The sequence below is a fragment of the Xiphophorus maculatus genome, chromosome 17 (genome assembly GCF_002775205.1).
Source record: "Xiphophorus maculatus strain JP 163 A chromosome 17, X_maculatus-5.0-male, whole genome shotgun sequence".
Classification (NCBI taxonomy): Eukaryota; Metazoa; Chordata; class Actinopteri; order Cyprinodontiformes; family Poeciliidae; genus Xiphophorus; species Xiphophorus maculatus.
This window is the reverse complement of record NC_036459.1, coordinates 15,594,987-15,619,183: the sequence shown is the minus strand read 5'-3', so window position 1 is coordinate 15,619,183 and position 24,197 is coordinate 15,594,987. Positions and strand designations below refer to the sequence as shown.

Sequence of the window (24,197 nt, the reverse complement as noted above, 5' to 3'; positions counted from 1 at the left end):
AAAACCAACAACAAAAATATTAGATAGTCATAACAAAGGAAATGACTGTAGCAGCTGCCTGTATAGAGGAATGTTCTATTTGACATACAAGTGTCAAAAGATAGTTCATGGTGATCTACGTTTGGGCAAAGGAAAATATAGGCAGAAACTAATAATATAACTAATATGAAACCTAATATAAAACCAATATGGATCAGTTCCAAGCACTAATTAGTCCAGCGTCTCAGACCAAAACCCGACAGCTTTATAATTTTGCTTCTAAAACACACGCACACACACACCCGCACAGGTTTGCGTGGCTATTTTTGTGGGGACTTTCCATTGACTTCAATTCATTTCTACAGTTTAAACCCTAACCAAAACTCAATTCACACCTTTGATCTAAATCTAACCCCTGACCCAAAAACCCACGTTGTGGGTCCAGGCTTCAGGAAAATGTCACAAGGTATTAGAAACAAACGTATGCGCACGCACGCGCGCGCGCGCGTACACACACTTTACCAGCCATTCACTTATACCTTCAAATGTCACGTGACTTTTTTTAAAACTTACCCACCCATCTCTTGTTTTAATTTCCTCCATTGTGCACGCAAGGTTTCTTTTTCCCTTTTTTGGTCAGCAGAGGGCAGTCTCCTGTAGTGTGATAAAGCGCTATGGTAACAAAAAGCAAAAGAACATGTTGATCCAGCGACTCCGGATGTCTAAGTGTCACACCTTCAAAATAAAAATATTTAGTCTTGACTTGCATCCGTTTTCTTCTTTATTTAAAAAAAAAAAATTATTAGATTTATTTTCATTTTATTGGTTTTAGTTGTTTTTTAAGCAATATTTCACAAAGAAAACATAAAAATAATCTTCATCTTCACATTTGAAAACAATTTATATATATATATATATACACTGCTTAAAAAAATAAAGGGAACACTTAAACAGGTGTTTAACACTTAAAGTGTTCCCTTTATTTTTTTAGCAGTATATATATATATATATATATATATATATATATATATAAACGGATGTAATATAGATGTAAGTATGCCGTCGGTCCACATTTAAAGATTAGTTTTGAAGCAGAAGCTTTTATTGTGAAGGTTTCCGTTCCGGAAGCAATCAGTGTAGGCAACAGAGCGCAGCTGTTTCGGTGTTAGAGTGGCAAGAGGCAGCTTCCGTAGCACACTTCTCTCATGACTCCAGCTTATATCTGATTCCAGGCGCATTCTCACAGCTTAGTTGCTCTTTACTGACGGCTAGCGCTGTTTCCTGCTGTTTGTGTCCGGTGTTCGGCGCTGTTCCTCGGCTATTTTCCCTAGCAGCAGGGATGGTACTGTCAACATCTCAACAAGTCGCCCTGGCGTTCACGGCGGTGCTCTTCACGTTTGTCGTCCTGCCGAGGTTGTTCGGTGTCGGTGGGGGGACAGCGGCAAAGGAAACCAAATCTGACCATCGCTACAACAGAAAAGGTGACGAGTTCTGGGTTGTGTGTGTTTCCCACCAGGCCGCTGGTGTCCTGTGTGTGTGTGTGTGTGTGTGTTCTTGTCCGTGGCCTGTGTGTGGTTGTCGCATTTTTCCTCAGGAACAGTCAGGCTTTTACCCGAATATACCCGAAATATTGTTGCCAAAATATTTCCTTTAAAAGGAAGGAAACGTAACAAAAAGTGCAACATTCTAATCTTTTCTTAGGAAATTGGATTTTAAATCTAGTTGAACTTTAAGTGCGTTAATGAGGATATCTGTAGACTTGCTGAACTTTATATCCGGGTGGCTGCTGTCCATGGTTCTGATAACCTTATTAGTTTTAAACGATTAAATGTCCAAACAGGATGCCGTAAAATAGTTACAAATTTAAGAAAAATGTGTTCTGTTGGCTATCAGTATTTTTTTCTGCTTTTTTTTTTCAATTTAATTTTGCATTTAAAAATAGACTAGTGTAGATGTGAGTGAAGATTTGATCATTTTATACGAATATTAGCATCAAACCAATTTATGACGCACACAAAAAGTAACGCAATGATGCTATTTAGGGAGTAAAACTAAGCTTGTATTTGATATCAGTTTCATTTGAGAATTTTAGGTTTCTATACTTTAGTACGCTAGTTTCTGAAGTGTACTTGAATGCACCATAAGCTTATGGCGTGAAGCCACAATGTCGAAGTTCAGTGATGTGGCAGTGCAAAAATGTACAGATACAGATAAGATCTGCCACATGTAATTGTTTTAGATCTTTTGTATTAGCTAAAGTTAACCCGACTTAACATAAAAATCCATTTTAAATTGGTTACTCACATGAGAAAAGCTATTCAGTCTATAAGAATTAAATGCCCCTTTAAAGCTAATAAGTTGTCAACCCTAACATTTATACTAGTCCAGACTTTGCTTAGGCCACTTAATATTTTTTGTCATTTAAAAAAAGTATGTATTTTAATTAATATTTTAATAAAAATAAAATAAAGTTTTATGGGGGGCGGTTATATAAGTGTGAAATATAAAATTTTCAAATTCAACTAGGATATTAATTATGGGTGTCAGTTTAAAACAGGCTGAATACAAATGCGTGAAATTTTTCCTTCTTTTCATAAGTATACGCAACTTTGTGTTGGTCTGTCAAAAACCCAGTAAACTGGGGCATGCCGTGGTGGCGTAGTGGTTAGCGCGACCCATATTTGGAGGCCTTGAGTCCTCGACGCGGGCGTCGCGGGTTCGATTCCCGGACCCGACGATATTTGCCGCATGTCTTCCCCCCTCTCCTTCCCTGTTTCCTGTCAGCCTACTGTCATATAAGGGACACTAGAGCCCACAAAAGACCCCCTGGAGGGGTAAAAAAAAAAAAACCAGTAAACTGTAACAGAATGACAAATGGCATCTAACGTTGTCCATGTTGAGTGTGAAGCTCCTCCATTTTGTCCTTCTCTTTGCCAGCTGTGGGGCAGCTACCCAGACGAAGAACACCACGAATAATTCAATAAATGTGGTGTTGGCAGCAAGAATCTGTTGCACTCGGCCTCATTGTCATGAGGATGTTTTCTTTGCGCACTTTAACCCTCTTTACACAGATCCATTGTGGTTTGTCTACAGCTTATAGAGGTTTTATGGAGCATGTGTGGTTTTCTATCTGCAGCTTACAGTGCTGTAATGGCTACTTCCAGCAGTGTAGTGTAAAGTAAAAGTAGATTCATGACACCAACCCATTACACTGAGTGGATTAGTGGAATCCCACAAAGTCTTTCATTTCCTTTTCCGTTTAACATCCCAAATGGTTGCCATCTTGTTGTCAGCTCGGGAATAAAATCAGAATGTTTATCAGTTTTATGTTTGTTTTTTTTAAAGCCAAACATCGACACAAAAAAGTTTAAGTAGAGTTTTGGGATTTATTTGAAGTGGGGTTTTTTTGTGTTTTTTTTCCAAAGATGGGGTGATGACACAAAGTGGAAACGTTTGAATTTATTGTGGATTTCCTCTGTAGAGGCACCAATTCAGTTTCCTTTGTTCTCTGACCTGCAGGAAGAAAATTTGACCTGAAAGAGAAAACAGACTTCCAAGATGGTAGACAGAGATGGTTGATTTTATTTTTCTCTTGAACATAAAACTTAGGAATTAAAGGTGTTTATCAAAGCAATTGATGTTTGCTGGTCCTCTTTAGAAACCAAAAATGTTCCACACTCTTCATTTTGATGCATCTAATGGATCTGCAGGCAGATTTACCAGTACAACCCTAATTCCTTTTTATCTGGGTTTTCGGCACAGTCGACTCAAGACTCTCATACCTCTCCTTTCCCCGTTTCCATGACGCTGCAGGTCCAGGCCCCGGCGCATCCAGGGCCCAGCCCATCAACATGAGCCCCCCCGGCTCCCATCAGAGCGCCGACAACATCCAGCAGATGAAGAAGCGCCTGGAGCAGGAGATGAAGAGCGACAAGTACAAGTCCAACAACAACAAAGGCTACGTGTTCACCCTGATGCCGCTCTACGCCATCGGAGTGGGCGTGTTTGCGGCATATAAGTTTCTGAAGGTAGCCACTTTACGTCACACTCTGCCTCTCTCAAACGCAATTACTGAAATCGAAATGTCTTATTTGCTTCTCCGTCGCAGATCAAGTCTTCAGATAACAAAACACAAAAGGATAAGTTTGCTAAGGGGGCCAAAAAGTCAGCGGAGGCAGGTGTGTTTGCCACTTTGCCTTTGTTCGGACTGCGGCCGCACATATTTGGTTACGGTTGATTTGTATTCCTGTCTTGTTTGTTTATTTTTGACACAGAGAACCAGTTGAATGAGCTGGAACAAAGGCTGGCGCAGACGGAGAGGATGCTCAACTCCATCCTCACCCAGCTGGACCCGCTCACTAACTGGTCAGGTTTCCTCACACAGAAGTGTCCGCTGTTTAAATAAAAATAAAGCAGTTGTGTTAATTATTCTCCTCTGTTCTATGGTAGAGTTACGTAGGTCAGAGGTGTCCAAACTGCTGTGCTTGGATTCATTTTGTGTGACCAAAGTTTAATAACAAGCAAATTTGTCACTTCAGTTTCTATTATTGTAAATGGAAAATGTTTGGTAAAATATGATATATTTTTGCTCTAGTAGCCATGTTTTTTCTTTCTGCAATTTTCTAAATAGGGACAAAAATATCCAGCAATGTTGAATTTTTTTTCAAAATATCCAGATATTCATTAAATTTGCTCCAATGCAGTCAGGGTTTCTAGAGAAGGTTCTCACTAGCTGCGTTTCCATTACAAATGAGAGCAAAGCTGTGTCGATATTCCGCTAATGTCGAAAAATCACAATTTCACAATTGCAGCGTTTCCGGTAAATTGGAAATGCAATCAAAATCACAACTGAATGAGTTTGTTCACGTGATAAGTCATTAGAAAACATGGAGCACCATCATCCTCCCACCACTTCCTGTCGTCTTCTTCATCATTTCTGTCAGTACCAACGTCGCTGCTGTCGACCCTGTGATTCGATTGATGTGAAAGTGTTTTGGGAAATACGCTAATTTCCATATAGTTGATAAACTAATTCCTGCTAGCGCAAAATTTTTTCCTTTTTTTTAAAAATGGGCATGTTTCCATTAATCAAAATTATTTTCCTAATTCCAATTTGCTCAATTATATGGTTAATAGAAACGCAGGTGCTGTTGTTGCTTGAAATGGACTAAAACCATTTTCTACACCAGCAAAACGTTAGGAAACTGGAATCAGAAAAAAATAATTTATTCAATAATTTATTTTCTACAAAAATAAGAATGGTTTGTCATAAAAATGTTTGATTAAGGTACATTCAGGCCAACATCCTGATGCCAAACCAATCAACCAGTGTACATTACCAATAGTTTCCTATTGCACATTCATCTCTACACACTTGAGTAGACTGTATAATCTCAGATTTCACCGTAGTTCCACGTTTCTGTCCCGTTTTCCTCCGTAGCGTGAAATCTGTTGCCCAGGAGCAGAAGAACGAGATCATGTCTCAGCTGCAGACCATCCGCTACCTGATGAAGAAGAGAGGAATGGACTGTCCGCCGCTGAGCGCCAACGGTGAGCGGGCTCAGGGGTTCTGTAGGGTCTCCGCACACAGAATCACTCACACAAATCTGTGTGTTTTTAAAGTCTGAGCGATGGATAGTAAAACTTTTTTAAAATTTTTATTCTGCTTTAAAATACCCAAATCAAACTCAATAATGAACGAAAGAGGGAATTTGGCCATTAAATCATATTTATTGAAGCAGCATGTAAAAGCTCAAAGTCAGTGGATGTTGAAGACTCTCCCTGTAAAATCCACACAAATTAGCAGTTGTGCTGTAATTAAATGTGGAAAAAATGCTTTTAGAAAGCACAACTGTAACAAAAGTGTATGTCCATCATCACCTAAAACAAGTCTCCACACTGGTTTCCTCACCGTTCCATTTCTTGACCATCGTTTTTGAATTCCCAGCCCCAGCGGCCCTTTGCTTTGAATCTCCCTTGGAGTCGGTTTTGCATGAGAGGCAACATTTCTGACTGTGGTGGACGGGGAGATTTGCAAGAATCGATGGAGCCCAGACTTCTGCGTCACACCTGCTTTGCATGGAAGCCTTGTGTTTGCGGGCCGCTAAAATCCCACTCTGTGTTTCAGACGTGTCCCGCGGCCGGAACCTGGACGAGCTGATCGAGTCGATCGGAGCCAGCCAGACCCCCACGACGGCGGACGCTCAGCCCTCCCCCGACTCCCTGGAGGCTCCAGAGGAAACTGCTGACAGCAGGGACGAGGCGGCGGCGCAGGGCGACGAGACGATGGAGCGCCGGCCGGAAGAGTCTGCTGAAGTAGAAGAAGAGGAGGAGGAGGAGGAAGAAGAAGCAGAGGCGGGCGATAAAGGGGAAGACGAGGTGGAAGACTCGGAGTGTTCTTCATCATGCGAGACAAACATTGAGCAGGTGTGTTCAGAGCAGCCTGGAACCGGCCTCAGGAGGCGCAACAGGCCTGAATGAACTCTCCACCAGGAGGTAGCGATGTGACAGTTTACTAGGAATATTTATTATCTGAAAGGCTTCCACGGCTCACAGTCATGACATGAACCGTAAACCTGAAACGGATCTGTTTGCATGTTCCTGTCACAAAGGTCAGCAAAAAGCTGCTGCTGGAGGACTATGAGCCAAGCTAGGCTAGCTAGAGATGAAATGCGTTTCTAGATCTCGGTGTTCTCCAGACGAATAACCAAAAATTAGAATGTAATCAAAAAGATAATTTGGTCAAACAAAAATAAAGATTCATTTACACGCAGTGGTACATTTAAAGGGTTTATTTCTGTTTGTTTTGGGGATTATGGCTTTCAGCTAATGAAAACCTGAAATGCAGCTAATTATCAGATTGAATTATTTTCTTACGCCCAGCCAGACTGTCCGTTCCTGAAAACACACAAATAAGAAAAACCTGGTAAAAGCGCACACAGGGTCAGTGCAACCCCTGCCTGACCGCGCACAGGGTAAAGAGCTTGTGGGGTCCTAATGTTATCTTAAGACTGCAGCAGGGTTAAAAGGTCACGTGCCTGTTTGTGTTTTTTTCCTACAGTTTTTCGTCCCACTCAACCTTCTAATAATGCACTTTGTACAGGCTGTAAGATATTTGCCGGCATTTGTTGTTTAATGCAGAATTAAGTGGAGTTTCTTTTAGGTAAAGAGGGATAAACCCCTCAAAGAACCTGGAATTATGAGTCACAACAGTTAATTTCCTTTCGGGATCAGTGTGGTGGTCCAGCTTAGATGTTTCGATGACAACACAGCAGCATAATCTCTTTCAAATATTGCATTGATTTTATTTAATTCAAGCAGGGGGGATGATGACGAAGTTTGCAGCAGCTGGAAGCCATAATCGGCAAAATAAATCATGCACTTTTTAAAGATATTTCCGACCTGAGATGCACCTGCACTGTAATAAGACCAGCAATGCAGACTATATTCCACAGACATCGCAATTTATCTAAAGATATTAACACCTGTAGGTTCTTGAGAACCATTTTCTCCATAAGACAGATAGGGGCAGGAAGGGGTTTTAAGGGTTTATAGAGCAGCATTTGTTTGTCCGTGTGAAGGTCATGCAAACAGAGCCGCCTGAACTTCACTCTTTTTCCACCTCTTGTCGTCCGTTTTCTTTTCAGAACTGTCTGAATGTTAAAGCCAAACTGTTACGTAGAAGCTTAGTGTTTCCTTGCCTCGTTGAACACCTCTCAGCTCCAACAGCAGCAGCCTAACCCTGCAGACCGACACCCAAGTTGTACAGAAGTACGAGTAATGCAGCCCTCCCCCAACCTGTTGCTGTCCGCGAGCTGAAAGAAGGATCCTACACCTTTCAAGGAATTTGTTTTCTCTTTTAGCACATTTAAGTACTTTATTTTTTTTCCCCCCCGTGAAGAGACTGATGCTGCTGGATGCTGTTTAGATTGCAATCCTATAAAGAAGTGAACTTTAGCTTGTGGTGCGATGGACGTCCAGCGTAACTGCATGGGGTTTCCTTTAGTTTATATATTCACAGTGAAACTGCATGAACCGACAATCATTTAACCTGCTACAGACACATGGTGTCGCGTCTTCTTTAAACTCCTATTTACAACAGTTACCACTCTGCCTTACCATCCCATTATTATTATTATGTGAAAAATTACACTAAAATACAACGCCATATTAGGGCCACTGCAGTGAGGGAATGAGTACATTCTGGAAAAAACAAGGTCATTTCTGAGTTTGAAAAGTCCAAAGTTAGAACTTATCTTTGCAAAAAATTTGGAAATTTTCAGAGATTAATCTGAAAGTTAGCAAAATTTCTACTTTTCCAACTCAGAAATATTCTTGTTTTTGGTAGGAATTTTGAAACGGAACATTTTCAAAAGTCAAATCTTTGACTGTTGAAACTCCTTCTCAAATTTGAGATTAATCTCAAAGTCCGAGTTTGATCATTTTTAGCAAATGTTTCACTTTACGAGCTCAGAAATGTCCTTGTTTTTCTAGCACATTTTTATCCTTTCAAACTCAGAATTTTCCTTTTTTTTTAATAGAAGGTTTGAAACTCGGATAATTTCAACTGTTAAAAATGTTTGACTTTTGAAACTCAGAAATTTCCTAGTTTTATTTCCCTAGAAAGTTTTTTAAATTTAACCTCAAAATGTCCAAGTGTTTTTGGCAGACATTATGTTTTTTTTCTATCTACAATGGCCCTAATATCTATTGCATTAATATGCTACACTAAATAACACTTATTTGTTTATTTATTTATTTATTGTCTTTAAAGTGAGCATGAGTGACTTATTGATTTCAGCTGCCTGGGTTAGCCTTGTTGCTGAATCGGATGTCGAAATCTGGTGGATTGTGTTGAATTGAACACTGATTAACAGGTTTAATTTTTTTTTTTGTTCATTACAATTGAATATTAAAACCAAAGCATTCTATTCCTGAGCTGTCCACCCCTGGGCCGGGTGGCATATTCAGAAAGCTGATCTTTCACAGCTCACAAAGAAGAAGTTTGCCTTATTTTGCCACTGTTTTCGTCCCGTATTTCCCATGTGTGCATTGTTAAAGCCTGTGAGATTGTTCCATGTTGGGGCTGAGCGGACAAACTCGGCTTGCCTTGGAAGGAAATAAAATTGTAAAACAAAACTTGATCTCCATCATATTAAGAAGCTGAAAACTGCTGAAATATGTCAAGGATGCTATTTAAAATGAAAATAGTTTGAGTTTGCTGGGAGCGGTGGTAGTTATAGTCTTAACAGAGGCCAGGAGGAAGGATCTACGATGGTTCCGCTTTGCGCTCAAAAGATGCAATAGTCCGTCACTGAAGGAGCTCTTCAGTTCAATAGCTTCATGTATGATTGGTCTCTAAAAACTGGAACACCTGCCGGAAAATCAGCATGAAGAATGCGCCAATGACCAAGTTATCCACCAGATGGCAGTCTTGCATCTTTGTAATTATTATAAGTGCAGAGTGTTGATTTAATATTTAAGATTTGTAAACTACAGACAAAATTTATATGCATTGAGTGTATGGGGTAAGTTGAACCACGTCACACTTTTCAGATTTCAGTTTTCCAAAATAAAATAATAAACATACGTTACACTTCATAGCTATCCACTACTTTGTGTTGATTACTCCATTAAAATTAAATGAAGTTGAGATGCATTCTTGATGGCAAACTGCAGATGGCGCCAGAGCAACATGCCCAAAGCTGGAGCCACAAGGTTAAATTAGAAACATTTTCTACTGGGAAGCTTTGGCCTACTTCTGTGAGCAACATCATATTAATAAATAGTTGTTTTTTATTTACATTGTGCGGGAAATGGGTCGAAGAGAGAAGTATTAAACAAGCAAGATGGAGCAATCGTGAAGTAAAGCTTCCCTCTATGTTCAGTAGAACAAGGTATTTGGAGGAACTTCTCTAAAGTGTCTTTGCAAATTAAACCACCTCTTCTAATCATAGCTCATAATTAGACCATGCTGAGTTTGTTATTGTCTTCCTTTCATGTAGCATCAGAAAAAAGATAGGGGATTTAGCGCAAATTAGCATGGCTCTCTCAATTATGAAAGCAACATTTAATCAGCTTACTCGCATTCCGTTGGGATTCCCGCCCAATTCCGTCCAACGACTCGCGGTGAGTACGAGACGGAATATTTTACGAGCCACGCAGCCGTTACGAATGGGAACTGAAGGTATTTAAAACAAGACGTCCACAGACTGCAGATGAACTCATTCCCAGAGCGGGCTCCCTTCAGGGTCATGCTGGACTTCTAAACGCACCAAAGTGATCCCGGGAGTGTTGTGGCATTTATAGCGCAAAAGTGGTTTTTATTGGCACTGTTTACATTCCCATGGACTGCTGATCTGAAATGACTATAGCTCCTTCTGTGCCTGGCTTTTCCCATATTCTAACATCTTTGTGTAATCATGTGCAAAAGGCTTAAATCATCTCTTAAGTTTTTGTGTTTTACAGTAAGGAACAGATTTTTAAAATCAAGCCAGTGGTGCCAAAGAATCAGGATACAGATAATCTTCCGACTTCCAACAAACTATTGACTTGATCATTTGATAATTTGACCTTAGGGACAAGACAAGAAGAGGGCAGGTGCGCTTTGATTATAAGTTTTTCTTTAATTTTCTCAGTTCTTTCAACGTGAGACGTTGGACAACTCAATGTGATTTTGGCGAGAACTGCACAAAGACAACAGAATTGACATTTTATTTATCAGGAACATGAGGAAGACCGTTGTCTTCTGAGATTTGGCGTTATGGGACTGTCACTGAAACGGTTGAGAACTCATCCAAACAAACGTGTAGTCATATGAAGAGACGGTTGTCATACCTGGATGTGTCTCGTCTTGATTTGTTTGTTCGGAGAGTGCTGGGTTCCTTTCATTCCCTCTCAAAGGCAGGCAAAAATAGCCTCTCTTACTCACGGTGAAAAAGTAAGCAGTTTTCTTATCTTTATTTGAAGAGACAACTGAAATCACAAAGGTTTTATTTTAGATTTTAAACAAAGGAGTGTCTTTTTGTGTCCTGGTTGTTGTCAGAGTCAGCAGGTTTGTGGAAAGCAAGCAGAAAGTGCGTGCGGAACAGAACTGAAGGTACCGACAGAGAACTCAACCAATATCCTTTGTTTTTAATGCAATACAATGTGATGCAGTCATGTTCCTGCTGTTTCTGGACCAGTGCTCTCGCTTCGCTGCTCAGTGATTCTTAACATTGACTTGCAAAATCATTCATCTCGAAATTGACATTTTTTGCCCATCCTTCTTTGCATGAAAGGTCAAACTCGGTCAGATAAGACAGAGAGGATCTGTGAATGCCAGTTTTCAAGACTTAGTACAGATTCTCCATTTGATTTAGGTCTATACTTTGGCTAGACCATTCTAACACATCGATTTCCACATCTAACCCTTTCCATTGTATCTCTGATTGTCTTCTGCAACTCCAAGCAGTTTTTTATTTTCTAAGGTAAACTTTCTTGTTCATGCTAAAGAAAATCATCTCACACCATGACGTTGCCACCACCCTGTAACACCACAGGGCACGTGTATTTAGTCAGCTTACCAATTAGGTGACTTCTGATGGCTTCCGTGTGTTTTATTTTGAGGCATCTAATTAAAGGAGTCTGGAAACATAGGAACACCATGTTTTGTATATTTTTGTTTGAAGAAAACAGTAACACCATGTTCATGCTTGTCATTCAGAACATGTGAACAGTATGCTCTGTTCTGACCTCAATAAGCTGTAAGCATCATTTATTCTTTATATAAAAAAGAAAAACACAATGAAACTAGATTTTTCTCTCCCAGAATCTGTTGCACATGACCCGTTAAAGTAACCCCCCATTTCTGGAAAATGTCCCTATGGAAACAAACCAAGGCTGTGCTCCTGGCCTCCATCTCCCCCTGGGACCGATCCTGTCAGGCAAAATGGACCGGGCAAGGACTTTCCATCGGACGGTTTCTTTCCTTCTCCTTTTTTTTGTGCCCTCCAGTTCCTGATAAAGATCAGCAATCTGGCTGCTCTATTTTTAGTCGTGATATTATGGGGAGGGAGAAGGAACCCGGGATGCTGTTTGCTGCCTGCATCATTCAGAACACTGATGGGCTGTTTATAGGCAGCGACCGTCCTGGACCGCTGTCGTCCCCCGTGCTCTAAGATAAATGACCTTATTAGCGAAACATTAAGAGGAACTCTTCATCACACATGGAGTTTTTCACCAGCTCAACCTCACTTTGAAGCAAAATTGAAATCACTGTGTTGTAGAAAGTCATCACCCCTGTATTTGCTGTGAGCTGGCATCTCCTCTGTTGGTGATTTGGGTATGGGTTGAGAGCCTTAGTGTTGGAGTTCTTCCCTGCTACCGTCTTGGGAAGCGGGAAGGTTCTGATGATGGGTTGTTTTGGGTCAGAGGCACAAATAACTTCAGGCTATATGAAGTCCTCGATTTTCAGGGTGTCCCTTAAGGGAATTACTCCAAGTCTCCAGGGGAGTTCAGCGCCAATGTGGGTTGAGAGAGTTATCTAAAAGGGTGAGATTGGGAACCAACTTTTCTAATCTGAATCCATTTTGTTTTTGGACGTCTGTGCTACTAGTGAGCCTTTTATTTATATATATATATATATATATATATATATATATATATATATATATATATATATATATATAAATGTTTGAGCATATGTCATCCAAAGGGTTCACAGTGCCAATTCTAAATCAAGAATTGATTTAGAACTTTTATTCCTAGACCTTGGCAATAATAAACTTTTCCGCAGCCTTAGGGACGTTTTGAACAGAGACTCAAAATGCCCAATGTTCATGAACTATGTTGTGATTGCGGCTTCCACTGTCTGTGGCCTGAAGATTGTTGGTGCTTTTATAGTGGCAGCAACACCAGGACACTGATGAACACCAGCTGAAGCAGGAGATCTTAAGGATAAAGTGATGTCATTCACAGACATGCTTGCTTTTCGTGCTATTTTCACACCTGGTAGTCCGGTAGAGTCAGTATGATTTCGGATTAAAATGTCAACATTTGTTACGTTTTCAATGGTGCAGTTAAGTTACATTATCGAACAAACCAAACCCTTTGAATAAAAACTGTTCTCTTCCCTCGCCTGTGGTGGCGCTGCAGCAGGAACCACTGAATGAAAAACCGCTAAAGAAGAGATGAGCGCAATTTCCTCCTTCAACAAACGAAATTGGAATAGCGTCAGATTTTTGCGGTTGCAGGATTTTGGTAAAAGCTCTTTCTCCTGTTAGTGTTAAACTTGTCTGTTTTTGGTTGTTGCCGGTCAAGTTTTGGATTTGAGAATATGGAAAATGTCGCCGTCCGGTGCTACTGTCAGAGCGGGGAGAACCAAAGGTAAGAGCGGCGGGGGGGAACTGACGTAAGAGCGGGTTGAATACGTAATAGACGGCGGGGGAGGAAACGGTGGTGGACGAGGGGCGTACAGGCGAGGAAAACTAACTTAAAAGGAGCGGCGCCATCATACGGGATATTTACGGGAAAATAATACCGGAGCACAGCGGGAAGGAGATTAAAAATGGTAGCTTCCCAGCCAAAACAGGAGACTTAGCAGGTATGCATTTACCCAGAATGCCCTGCGCTATAGTCCAGTTCCAGGGCTGGGGTGGATGCACCCGAAGTCTAGGTAAAGTCAGTAAATTTGCTGCTACTGGGATTTTTTATTATTATTATTATTATTTCCTTGTTAAATGTCGCTGTAAAGTGACCAGAAGACTTTTTGAAACTCTAATTGTCACTAATGAAAGATGATAGATTCTTTTTTTGCTGCCAGTTAAAATCGTTGCATAAAAATGTCACTATTACTAGAACAGTCTTTTAAATCCACCAGATGAATGTAATATAAAATAATTGGATGGATTCTGTGTTTGTTTGCTTTGTCCAGTTTCGACTCGGTTGATGGGGTCTAAAAAGTTGGAGTCTTTCCCCACTGCTGAACAGAATGGCGCGGTTACACCTTTCACATTTAGAAACAAGACACTGAAATGCAGAAAGATTGCCTCTATGCAATCTTGGGGTAATTGGGTCACTCAGAGGTTGCAGTTCCACAAACAGGTCTTACATCAGGGGATAATGACGCATGTAATTATGGGAAAAATCACCCGTGGTGATTGAGCTGTGCTCAGATTCCCTGAAGATGTTCCTCTTCCCTCCTCTCACACTGTGGCGGCTGTCAGACGACGGGCCTTCTGGCAGACTGCTGCTTCGTGGCTCCTTACGGCAAAATCTGCCAGCTGACGACTGGGAGTGCTTGGCTGTCTCGCTGATAGGGAGCACCTGCTACTATCTATAGCAACCGAGGATTGATGAGTCACGTGGAGTTTGATGAAAAGGATCAAAATGGTGAAAGAAAGGCACGACCAAACCAATCCAACCCAATGTGAGAAGTAATTGTACCCTTTGGGAAATCATGGTTGAACCGATTAGGCTCCAGAGCTAAATTTAATCTGATCAAATCTGCGTCCAGGCTTGCTTTACAACAGAATGTATCATCAAGAAATTGCATAGAAAAGACCTGTCTGACAACATGAAGTAAGTTGTTAGGTCTCAAGCTCATAGTGCCATTTTCTGAGGATTAAATGTTTAAAAAAAAAAAAGGCATTAGGACTTCAGCAAACAGCATTTGGAGTCATTATCTGCCAATGGACACAAGATGGAACTTTCCCAGAAAGGAACGTATCAAATTTACTCCAAGAGCACGTTTGAGACTCATCCAGAGGGTCACAGAAGAGCCCAGACCAACGTCTAAAACACTGCAGACCTCTATCTCAGGTAAGGTCAGGGTTCATGATTTAACTATAAAAGAACAACTGGGGGAAAATGACATGGGACAGTTTTGAGGCCAGAACTGCAGCGAGGCAAAAAGAAAACAAAGGCAAAGGCCAGTCTTACACTTTCCTAAACAAATAACTTGATTTAACTTTAGTCAAATCCTTCTCACTATGATCCTCTGATTTAAACCATCAGTAGGATGCACTTTTAATGTTTATTCTTTCTACACACACACACACATATATGTATAATTTATAGTTACAAAAATTATTCCTCAATTACTGCGGTTTTCAAATCTTCAAATTTTTTTTTTGTCATTTGCTTATTGCTCAAATAAAAATGCAATAAAATAAATTTGCGGGATGACTTGTACTGTGCCCAACACCCCCTTCCCAGTCAGTTCTTCCGTCTTCTTCGTGGTTTGCGCCAGTGGCAGCATCCGGTTATTGATCATGTGACTCGTGTGATGAGGGGAAAAAAGCGCTTCAGTTGCAGTTTTGCAAAAATAATGAAACAAACCGATTTTGATATGGCTGAAAACCCCACCTCATCCCGCCAAAACTATTCACAGGGGTCAGTCCTTAAATATGGAAACTGCAATGAAGGACTGAAAGAACGACAGCAAACGAGGACGGAGTCAAGGGAGAGAGAGAGCCGTCCAAGAAAAGACGAGTAGGACACGAGAATGGAAGGGAAGGAAGGGCACAAGGAAAAAGGAAATAAGAAGAAGGTCAGAATGGAAAGGACACAATGCAGAAAGGAACGACAGAAGGAAACAGAAAAAGGAAGAAAAGTGAGTCTGAAAGAAAGGCAGAACACGAGGAAGGCAAAGAAAGATAAGAGAAACGATGCAACTACTTTTTTTTTACTCGCATAAGGACTGAAGTCTGGAAAATAAATATTTTCCCAGTCTCTTCTTTTTCTACCTTTACTCACACCTGTAAGGTACTCAAATATCAGTGCTTCTCCAGTCTGTTCTGAAACCTGATGAAACTTCATCAATTCTAGCTTCCCACACCAAGAACAGAAACCTCCCCTTTCCCCCAACTTTGTGGCAGCGCGCTCGGAAGCCCTTCATCTGGGCGGTGGTGCGGTGTGGTGGCTGGTGGGCGTTGGTCTCGTCAGCAACTACATTCATCCTTGAACGCAAAGTGCAGCTGAAGACCTGTTGATTCTGTTTTGTTCTCCATCGGTTTTTCTTTTTCCTTGCTTTTCGTTGGGTTTGAGAGGCGTGAATTTCTGACATATCTTTCTCCGCAGATGCTTCTGCTGACCCTCCCGGCTCCGAGGATGCGGGCGCGGATCGGTTTTCACCGGCAGCAGCAGCAACAATGAGAACGACGTGACAGAAGACGGAGCGGATTAGTTTTTCCAAGACAGCCTCTAACGGTGATGCCGTCATCGATTCCCAGAGAGCTGTTGCTGTTGCGCGTTCCGCTGTTTTAGGCGGCGTGCCGGACGCTGACGAGGCAGGCGGCTGTGCGTCTTGGAGAGGGGCAGGGGACGCCGGAGACGCGCAAGCAGCAGCATCAACATCAGCGGCGGCGGCTCCCCACAGTCTGCTCGGATTCGGATCATCCGGCAGCCTCCGGGCGTCGCTGGGCCGTCAGAGCGGACCGCGCGATGCGCACCGACCACCTCCGTCTCGGTGTCTCTCCCTGAGACCCCATCGAGTCATGTCTGAAACGGAGCGATGGGCAAGTTCGACGACAACGAGAGGATAATCCTCAACGTCGGGGGCACGAGGCACGAAACCTACAAGAGCACCCTGAAGACCCTGCCGGGGACGCGCCTGGCCCTGCTCGCCTCCGACTCGGACATCGACTCCGTGCTGGACCAGCTGCAACAAGTCCCCGGCTTCATCGAGTACAACGCGCGGACCAACGAGTACTTCTTCGACCGCCACCCGGGCGTCTTCGCCTACGTGCTCAACTACTACCGCACCGGGAAGCTGCACTGCCCGGCGGACGTGTGCGGACCGCTGTTCGAGGAAGAGCTCTCCTTCTGGGGCATCGATGAGACGGACGTGGAGCCGTGCTGCTGGATGACCTACCGGCAGCACCGCGACGCGGAGGAGGCGCTGGACGTGTTCGAGCTCAACGTGGACACCACCTGCGAGGAGGACGACGAGGTCGGCAAGAGGCTGGGGATCGAGGACGTGGCGGCGGACGGGAACGTCAGCCTGTGGAGGAAGTGGCAGCCGGTGATCTGGAACCTGTTCGAGGACCCGTACTCCTCCAGGGCGGCGCGGGTAAGGGCGCACCGCTGCGCGCATATGGCGGCTCACTCTCTCTTTCTTTTTTTTCCTCCCTTTTTTTAAATTGTTGTTTTCATTCACAGAAACGCACAGCTTTGTAGTTTGAACCAAATCAACTAAAAGAGTTCTGAAAGCATTAACGAGTGGTCCCATTTCCCCTGTTAGACCGAACCAAGCAGGTTCCTCAGTGCCAAACGCCACAGCCCACACTTGTTGATGTTGATCATGTCAGAACTTTGCTGCTTATATCTTTACACATGTTTTTTAAGACCCCACTCTTAGAAAGTTCGCATATATATATGGTAATGTATTGTTTTTGTTCTGCTAACTATCACTTTAAGAAGGATTAAACCCAGAGGCAGTCCAATATTAGCTGAGGCCCGAGGCAGGGGAGCCCGCTCTCAAACCCCTATTGTCCAGCTGCACCTCGATAACATTTAATACCAAAACGTTATTTTTTTATTTGTCAATATTTCACTTTAAAATGTAACACAATTGTTCTGATGATTGGCAGGCATAACCTGAGTGACTCCAACAAGCATTTTTCTAGTTATTTCATTTATTGAGGAAAACAGTCAATCCAAACTGAGATGACTCTATGTTAAAGTCCATAAATAACTGTAACTAACCATATTTATTTCCATATCAGGGCTGTACAGTAAAGAAATCTAATTTGAGAATGTCTGACATGTTATAGGATAAATATAAAAAAGGTTTTGTCTTTATGCATTCCTAAGGTTTTGTGTCTTCAAAATGTTGAATATTACAGAATAACATTCTTAACGTGTTTATTATATTAAAGTCTAAGATCAGCTTGCAGCAAATGGAAAACCCAAACAAATATGCATATTAAGAATATGCAAGTTAATGTTTTTCTTAGCTTAAAAATAACAAAGAAATACTATTGTTTGTTATGTTAAGAAAATACATAAAATAAAAATAAGATATGAAACCGGCACTAATACCTGCTTAAATGACTGGTGAAAATTCGGACACCAGACTGATATATATATATATATACACACACACACACACGCACACACACACACACACACACACACACACACATATATATAATTTATCTAATGTATTTTTCAACTGTATGTGAAAAACTAAATTTGGGTTTTTATTAGAAGTGACATGATGATCAAAATTAACTTAAAAACAGTTGGACTACATTTGTCATAAGTTTCTCTCTTGAGCTGAAATACTGAAATTAACTTTTAATTGATTTATTAAGACGCATCCGTAAACCACAGCTTGTTTTCAACTTAAATAGTGAGACGCTTTTGCATTCTTTAGACATTACTCACATATCATCACCTTCCTAAAATAATGGCCTTAGACATTTTTTGCCAAAGAAAATTTATTGGGCCAAAAAAATCACTTTAGGTAAAAAGAGACTCAGGCCATTATTTTATAATGGTGATGATATTATATGGGAGCCATTTTTCCTCTATATATCCATCAGCTAGTCAGCCTTTTGCACATCATGTCAGTGTTTGTGAAGCTCTTGATTCTAACAAACAGTTGGTTAAAAACAGAGCAGCAGATAGAGATGGTTTCATACGCTGTGATTACATCATTCCTCCTCTTCACTGTCTACAGGTGGTGCCGCAAAAAGACTATGAGGTTGATGTTTGAACAAAGGAAGCAGTATTGTTGGTTTACATAAGAACAAGAGTTAACCAAACACAAAGACAATATCTGACTCTACACTTAGTACATTTTTGGAGGAACTGTGTTTCTTTTCTTCTTCCCAATCATTACAGTCGAGAAGCTGAAATGCAGCACACAGAAGTCAATAGCCCTGTTGAATGTTTATTTGTCTTACAGTTTGATCGATCAGAGGAATCTGTGGTCTCAAGTTCCGAGGTCATACGGACGGGCTGAGCTTTGCATGAAGGATCAATGTTTTGTTTTCTCCACTTGCTCTGGTCCACAATCTAACCCTAACCCAGATATATTTAATTAATAAAAGTACAAAAATTTAAGTTCAGCTTCTATAACTACTAAGTCAAAGTGATGCATTAAGCTAACAGGATGAGATGAAACAGAAAAAGGAGCTGAGATGATAGCAATATTTGAAGGAAGACCAAAAATTCCCCTTTCTTTTTGTTTTTTAAACAACAACTCCACTATATTTTAAAGAATCCAATCCCATGTTTGGCTAGTGCATGTTGTGGTATATGATTGTATTGTTTTAATGTGGTCTAAAAATAAAATGTTTCTGCCATATACCCAAAATGTTACCCGCTAGCTAGTGTCATTTTTAAGCTAGCACTGTCAACATGGCAACAGCTTGAGAACAACCTTCTCTTTAACATTAAAATGAGTGACAGACATGCACTAGCCAAAGTGTCGCATTTAAAACGCTAACCTTCAAATCCAGAGGTCATAAGATCAACTTACATTTGTTTTATCAGCTGAAGTTATAATTTGATAGCAACTGGTTCAAATTGTGCAAGAGTAATAGTTCGTGTCACTCTGAAAAGAACTATTCTTTTCATTATCACAAGTCTTATTTTTTGTTTGTTTTTTATATCTATAATCACACTATTAATCACGTTCATGTAGTTGAGTAGCCTGACAAGTTAGTTAGCTTGTTTATTAGCCATGTTATCTGTGTCTGAAGGCAGTTTATTTTACCGACAGGCGGGATAAATCAGCTTGTTTCAATCCTTGTAACAAAACATTGATAGATTTATAGAAGGGCCGTAATTCCTCTGTCGCTTCAGCCACACATATTTATTATTCTCTATAGACAAATTGATAAATCAGAAAACTTTATCCAAAAGAAAGAACAGGAGTAGGAAAAGTGGGTTTTCCATTTTTTGGACTGTAGCTGCATTTCCATTGACCATATAATGGAAAAATAATTTGACATCTCAAAAATAAGTTTACTTAGTGGAAACACTGCAATTTCGAAAAAAGCCTGGTGATTTTATAGTCATGGCGCTAGGATATGGTGTTTTTGTGGGTTCTTATTTTTTTTTTTTTTTACCCGTATCAGAATTGGTTTATTTTGTAGAACTAATGGAAACACTTTTTCCACATTACACAAGTCACTTGATCAACAACCGGATGTAGCCACTGCCGCAAACAACAAAGAAGACAACGACAGGAAGTAGTTGTAGGATGATGGCGCGGCATGTTTTTTAATGACCCATTGTGTCAAAAAACTTTTTCATGTGTGATTTTACAGGTTGTTATTTAATGGAAACGCCACCAAATAATTTTTTCAACATTTTGTGGAATATTGACTAAGTTTTATGCATATTTGTAATGGAAACGCAACTATTGGCAGCACAAATCAACCAGATAAAACTCCAAAGCTTTAAAACTGCAGTATATCTTGAAACCATTAGCTGGACTATATCCTCCATAAGCAATATCAATACCGGCGTTTATCTCATTGTACAACAGCTCTACAGCTAAGCCAACAGAGCTACCTGAACATTACATATAACTAACTCAAGATAACATTACCCTGTTTGTAATTATTGTTTTTATATACCAAACTTCTTTAATTTTTATATTGAAGGATTTTTTTTTTCTGGGCATTTATTGTACTGATTAACAATCATCAGGGACTTAACACTGATAAATATCATGTTTGGTTTCAGCAAAGAGTTGATGGAGCACAATGCTTGTTTAAAACACACATGCAGCTGTCGGTGCAGGACATAATCATGTTCTCTAATATCTATACACACAAAACCCTTCATGTTTGACTGAGACAAACAGGACTTAATTAAAGCTCGTGTTTGTGTTAAAGATCCCCCTCAGGGGCCCTGAACCAGCTCACTGACGAGGTTCTGTGATGGAGTTAAGTACAGCTGTGACTTCCCGAAAACACAGTGCTGGCAATCAAGGAATGTCTGCTTCCTGTGCCTACCCAAATAAGGAAGAAACTTCAACCCAAGGTTTTGGTCTAATTATCCAGCAGCCGTTTTTGTTTCTACACTTTGAAACCGTTTTAAGGCTCTGGAAGGGTCAAAGAGAAATCTGGCAAAATGTTTGGACTTTTCACTGTTTAGAGGACGAGAAAAATCTCCTTTAGTTTTTCACAAATGATGTGTTCAATGAATCACATATTAAGTCATCTGAAATCAGTGTAGGAAAACCCAGTCCATGTTTGAGATGTCAAATTCTTTTCCATTTTAAACTAAAGTTGACCAGGTGCCTTTACTTTATGCCCAAAAGGAAGCTACAAATCAGATGCTAACTTCTGGCCTTTCATCTGAGAACAGATGTTGTCAACTCCTACAGTCTGTTTCAGGTAAATGCAGTTTTCAGTACAAACTGATTTTTTTCCATCTACTTTGAAGGGAAGGTGACTTCTCCCCAGGGAACCAATGCAGTTTTGTATTCTTCTGGAGGGATGAATGGGGTAAAACAGAAGGATCTTCTGACTCGCTGTATTTTAAAAGTAACCTGATGTTTTCACTGTTTTTCTTCTTCCGGTCGTGATCTGACTCTTATTATTTTGGTCTGCTGAGCGTTTAGCGCCCTCCTTTGACTGGAGGTCTCATTGTTGCTGTTGCGAGGCAAAGTTCACAGGATCATAAAACTCAGGGCTGAACATAAAGATCCGAGCAGAACCTTAGCAGACTCTTGTTCGCAGGTACAGGTAACAACAGGCCTTACAGTGGAATCAATGGCTCTTCTCAGACCCTAAACACTGCCTCTTTCATTTCTAATTGTTTATGTTGGGTTGTGTTTCATAGGGACAGTTGTAGCTTAACTGTGTTTCTTTCTGTTTTCTGGTTTTGCCTGTGTGTATGTGTCTGCTGCCATGTGTTAATCTGTTTGTTTGTCCCTCTCGTGTCTCTGTAGTTGGCCCTTTCTGGATCTGGATGGTAACAAAAAAAAGAGCAAGAAATAAAACCTTTCTCATTCTCATATCTGCCCTCTGAAGCAGAGCTTTAACTGATGCCTGACTTTAAATCCTCCCCTTAAACAAAGACAAACATCCTTCACCCTCACTCACCCCCACACCCACGCTGACACGCCCACACACCCCAACACACACCCCCACACACGCACCCCTAACCCTCATCCCATGATCCCATCAGAGACTGCAGCTTGCTTCCTGCCACTTAAGAGGTTAAAAACTCAAACCGTCTGGATGTTGCCTGCCGCATGCCTGAAGATACTAAAGCCAGGCTGCACGCTCAGCCTTCCTGTTGTCATGGCAACATCATCACTCCTCACCCCAGCCTGTTTTCATTGATATCCGGCCTGTCCGCGGAGCTGATCTCAGGGACCTGCTCGAGCGTGAGCCCTTATTGCTCAGTGACGCCTTCTGTGCCGGGTTGTTAGTTTTGGATCAGTGATGCAACAAAAACAAAGGCGCCGTAGTGTCGCTCGGATGACTAATCCTCCTCTTGTGCGTGCCTTTTTAACTGCTTTCCTCTCGCTGATAGGGGCGATGCAGAGCGACCTCACAATTTGATCCTTGCCGGTCAGATCCACAGGTGTGCGTCAGCCGACAGGTGCGCCCAGCTGACTGCTTACTCAGATCATCCGAGGCCACCCAGGGTGGAGGTGGGGGGAAATGCAGATGATCTCCTGCAAACAGTCGACAAGGCCCGGCTGAGTAAATAGGATCTGACGGGTAAACGGCAGCAGAGCCGACTTTGAGTAGGAGAACGGCGTGGGCGTTGACGGCACACCGCCGGGCATGTTTGCGACCACTGCCAGTCATGTCTCTCCGACCCGCCAATCACAGGCCTGAATGGGTTTACTCTTCCTGTAGAAATTGTTCTTGCAGTGGTTATCAGGAGCGCTCGGCACGTCAGGTCGGTGGGGCTTCAACCAAATTTCAAAATTTAAATGTGATGCGAGATGTTTTGGGAGTTTGGTGGTGGCATTTTCACTAGCCGCTTGTCACAGCATTGTTCTCTTAGTATTTTTTCTCAGCAAGTCTCTGAGTGTTCTCCATAATACTTGTTTCTGAAGGGAGAAGACGATCGATAAGCGGCACTATGGTTTGGTAAGAACATTTCAGATGCAACACCTGCTTTAAGAGTGCTGTTGGAGAAGGATAAGATGGAGCTCCATGTCAGACTCTACAGCAGTGGTGTCAAATTGCAGTACTTGAGGGTTGGAGTCCTGCAACTTTTAGATGTGTCACTTGTCCTAAACATTAAAATTAAATGGCCAAACTTTCTCTAATGAGTTAATATTGAAGCCAAGTGTGCTGAAGCAGGGAGAAATCGGAACACTGTTGGACACTGGCCCTTGAGGACCTCAGGTTGAGGCCACTGCTCTACAGGCATCGGTTAGGTTGTTGTATTGCAAAGTTTAAGACATGAGTTAAAACAAGATTTGTCTCCAAATGATTACACGACCTAGGTTTACATCAGACATCTGGAGGAACGCCCGCCAGACAAACAAGTCCAACCTAGAGATGTTTGGCTTCAATATGCAGCACCATGTTTGGTTTTTGCTTTGTAGCTTAAAATGTTTGGCTAACTTTCAAACAGGACATTAACTTTCAACTCTTCACTATTTGACCAATCGGGTAATCTGCTCCTAAAGCAGTGTGGCACCGGGTGCGTTAATCACAGGTGGAGTTGGGCACAATGTTCTTTCAGTAAGTGTAGATCTCATTTGTGTGGCAAAAAAAAAATAGCTCAAGAGTTGTGGACACAAAATCCTATCTCAGCCTGAAGAGGATAATCTGTTTTCTAAATTGAAATGGAGCCAAGGTGTCAATGTGGTTGGCCAAAAGGCATCGCTAGAAAACACTCACCAACACGTTTTCGCCTTTTTTCCCCCCAAATCTTGCAAAGACTAGATTATACTGAATGAGTTAACGATCAGCAAACATCAATGTTGCTTCACACTAACGATGACTACAAATGTGCCGTGGGCTGGAAAACTGTTGTTGAAGACTGCAGGGAAGGTTGCAGGGTACCACAAAGTAGACTCTACATGCCTCAGTTAGCATGTTAATGCTACATGTCATGACAGGACAAGCAAAATAAGACTGAACAAGTTCAGCTTGTATGAAAGGGTTGAAGCAGAAACTATCTTTTCTCTGAAGACAATATGGCACCTCGAGTTATTTAGAATAGTTTCCTGTAAATCAACAGCGACGCTTCTGGAAAAATATCCTTATCGACAAGTCAGACCGAAGTGATTTTTGCTACTG

General features: G+C 41.4%; 2 protein-coding genes across 9 annotated transcripts in view; both read left to right on the top strand.

Annotated features, from left to right (window-relative positions):
* Positions 1-1,110: 1,110 nt before the first annotated feature.
* On the top strand, positions 1,111-9,117 carry LOC102224318 (resistance to inhibitors of cholinesterase protein 3-like). The gene is made up of 6 exons (XM_023350368.1): positions 1,111-1,460; positions 3,793-4,007; positions 4,088-4,157; positions 4,254-4,344; positions 5,420-5,529; positions 6,107-9,117. Exons 1-6 carry the CDS (start codon positions 1,319-1,321, stop codon positions 6,457-6,459), a joined length of 981 nt encoding a protein of 326 aa, XP_023206136.1. The 5' UTR covers positions 1,111-1,318; the 3' UTR covers positions 6,460-9,117.
* A 6,005-nt stretch (positions 9,118-15,122) lies between these two features.
* kcnc2 (potassium voltage-gated channel subfamily C member 2) overlaps positions 15,123-24,197 on the top strand; it is a 61,488-nt gene continuing 52,413 nt past the window's right edge. For 4 of the 8 annotated variants that reach the window (XM_005801170.2, XM_023350201.1, XM_023350198.1 and 1 more), the window contains exon 1: positions 15,124-17,029. In XM_005801170.2, coding sequence (XP_005801227.1) covers positions 16,472-17,029 — 558 coding nt within the window. In that variant the 5' untranslated portion in view covers positions 15,124-16,471. Of the gene's footprint in view, positions 17,030-24,197 lie in introns of all 8 variants that reach the window. The other 4 variants (XM_023350195.1, XM_014469572.2, XM_023350196.1 and 1 more) reach the window with 3 other exon arrangements.

Bases quoted from the DNA above. Each gene is read 5' to 3' on its own strand.
- LOC102224318 (XM_023350368.1), top strand. From the start codon at position 1,319: ATGGTACTGTCAACATCTCAACAAGTCGCCCTGGCGTTCACGGCGGTG. The intron at 4,158-4,253 runs GTGTGTTTGCCA...TTTTTGACACAG, and splicing joins CAAAAAGTCAGCGGAGGCAG to AGAACCAGTTGAATGAGCTG. The intron at 4,345-5,419 runs GTCAGGTTTCCT...TTTCCTCCGTAG, and splicing joins CTGGACCCGCTCACTAACTG to CGTGAAATCTGTTGCCCAGG.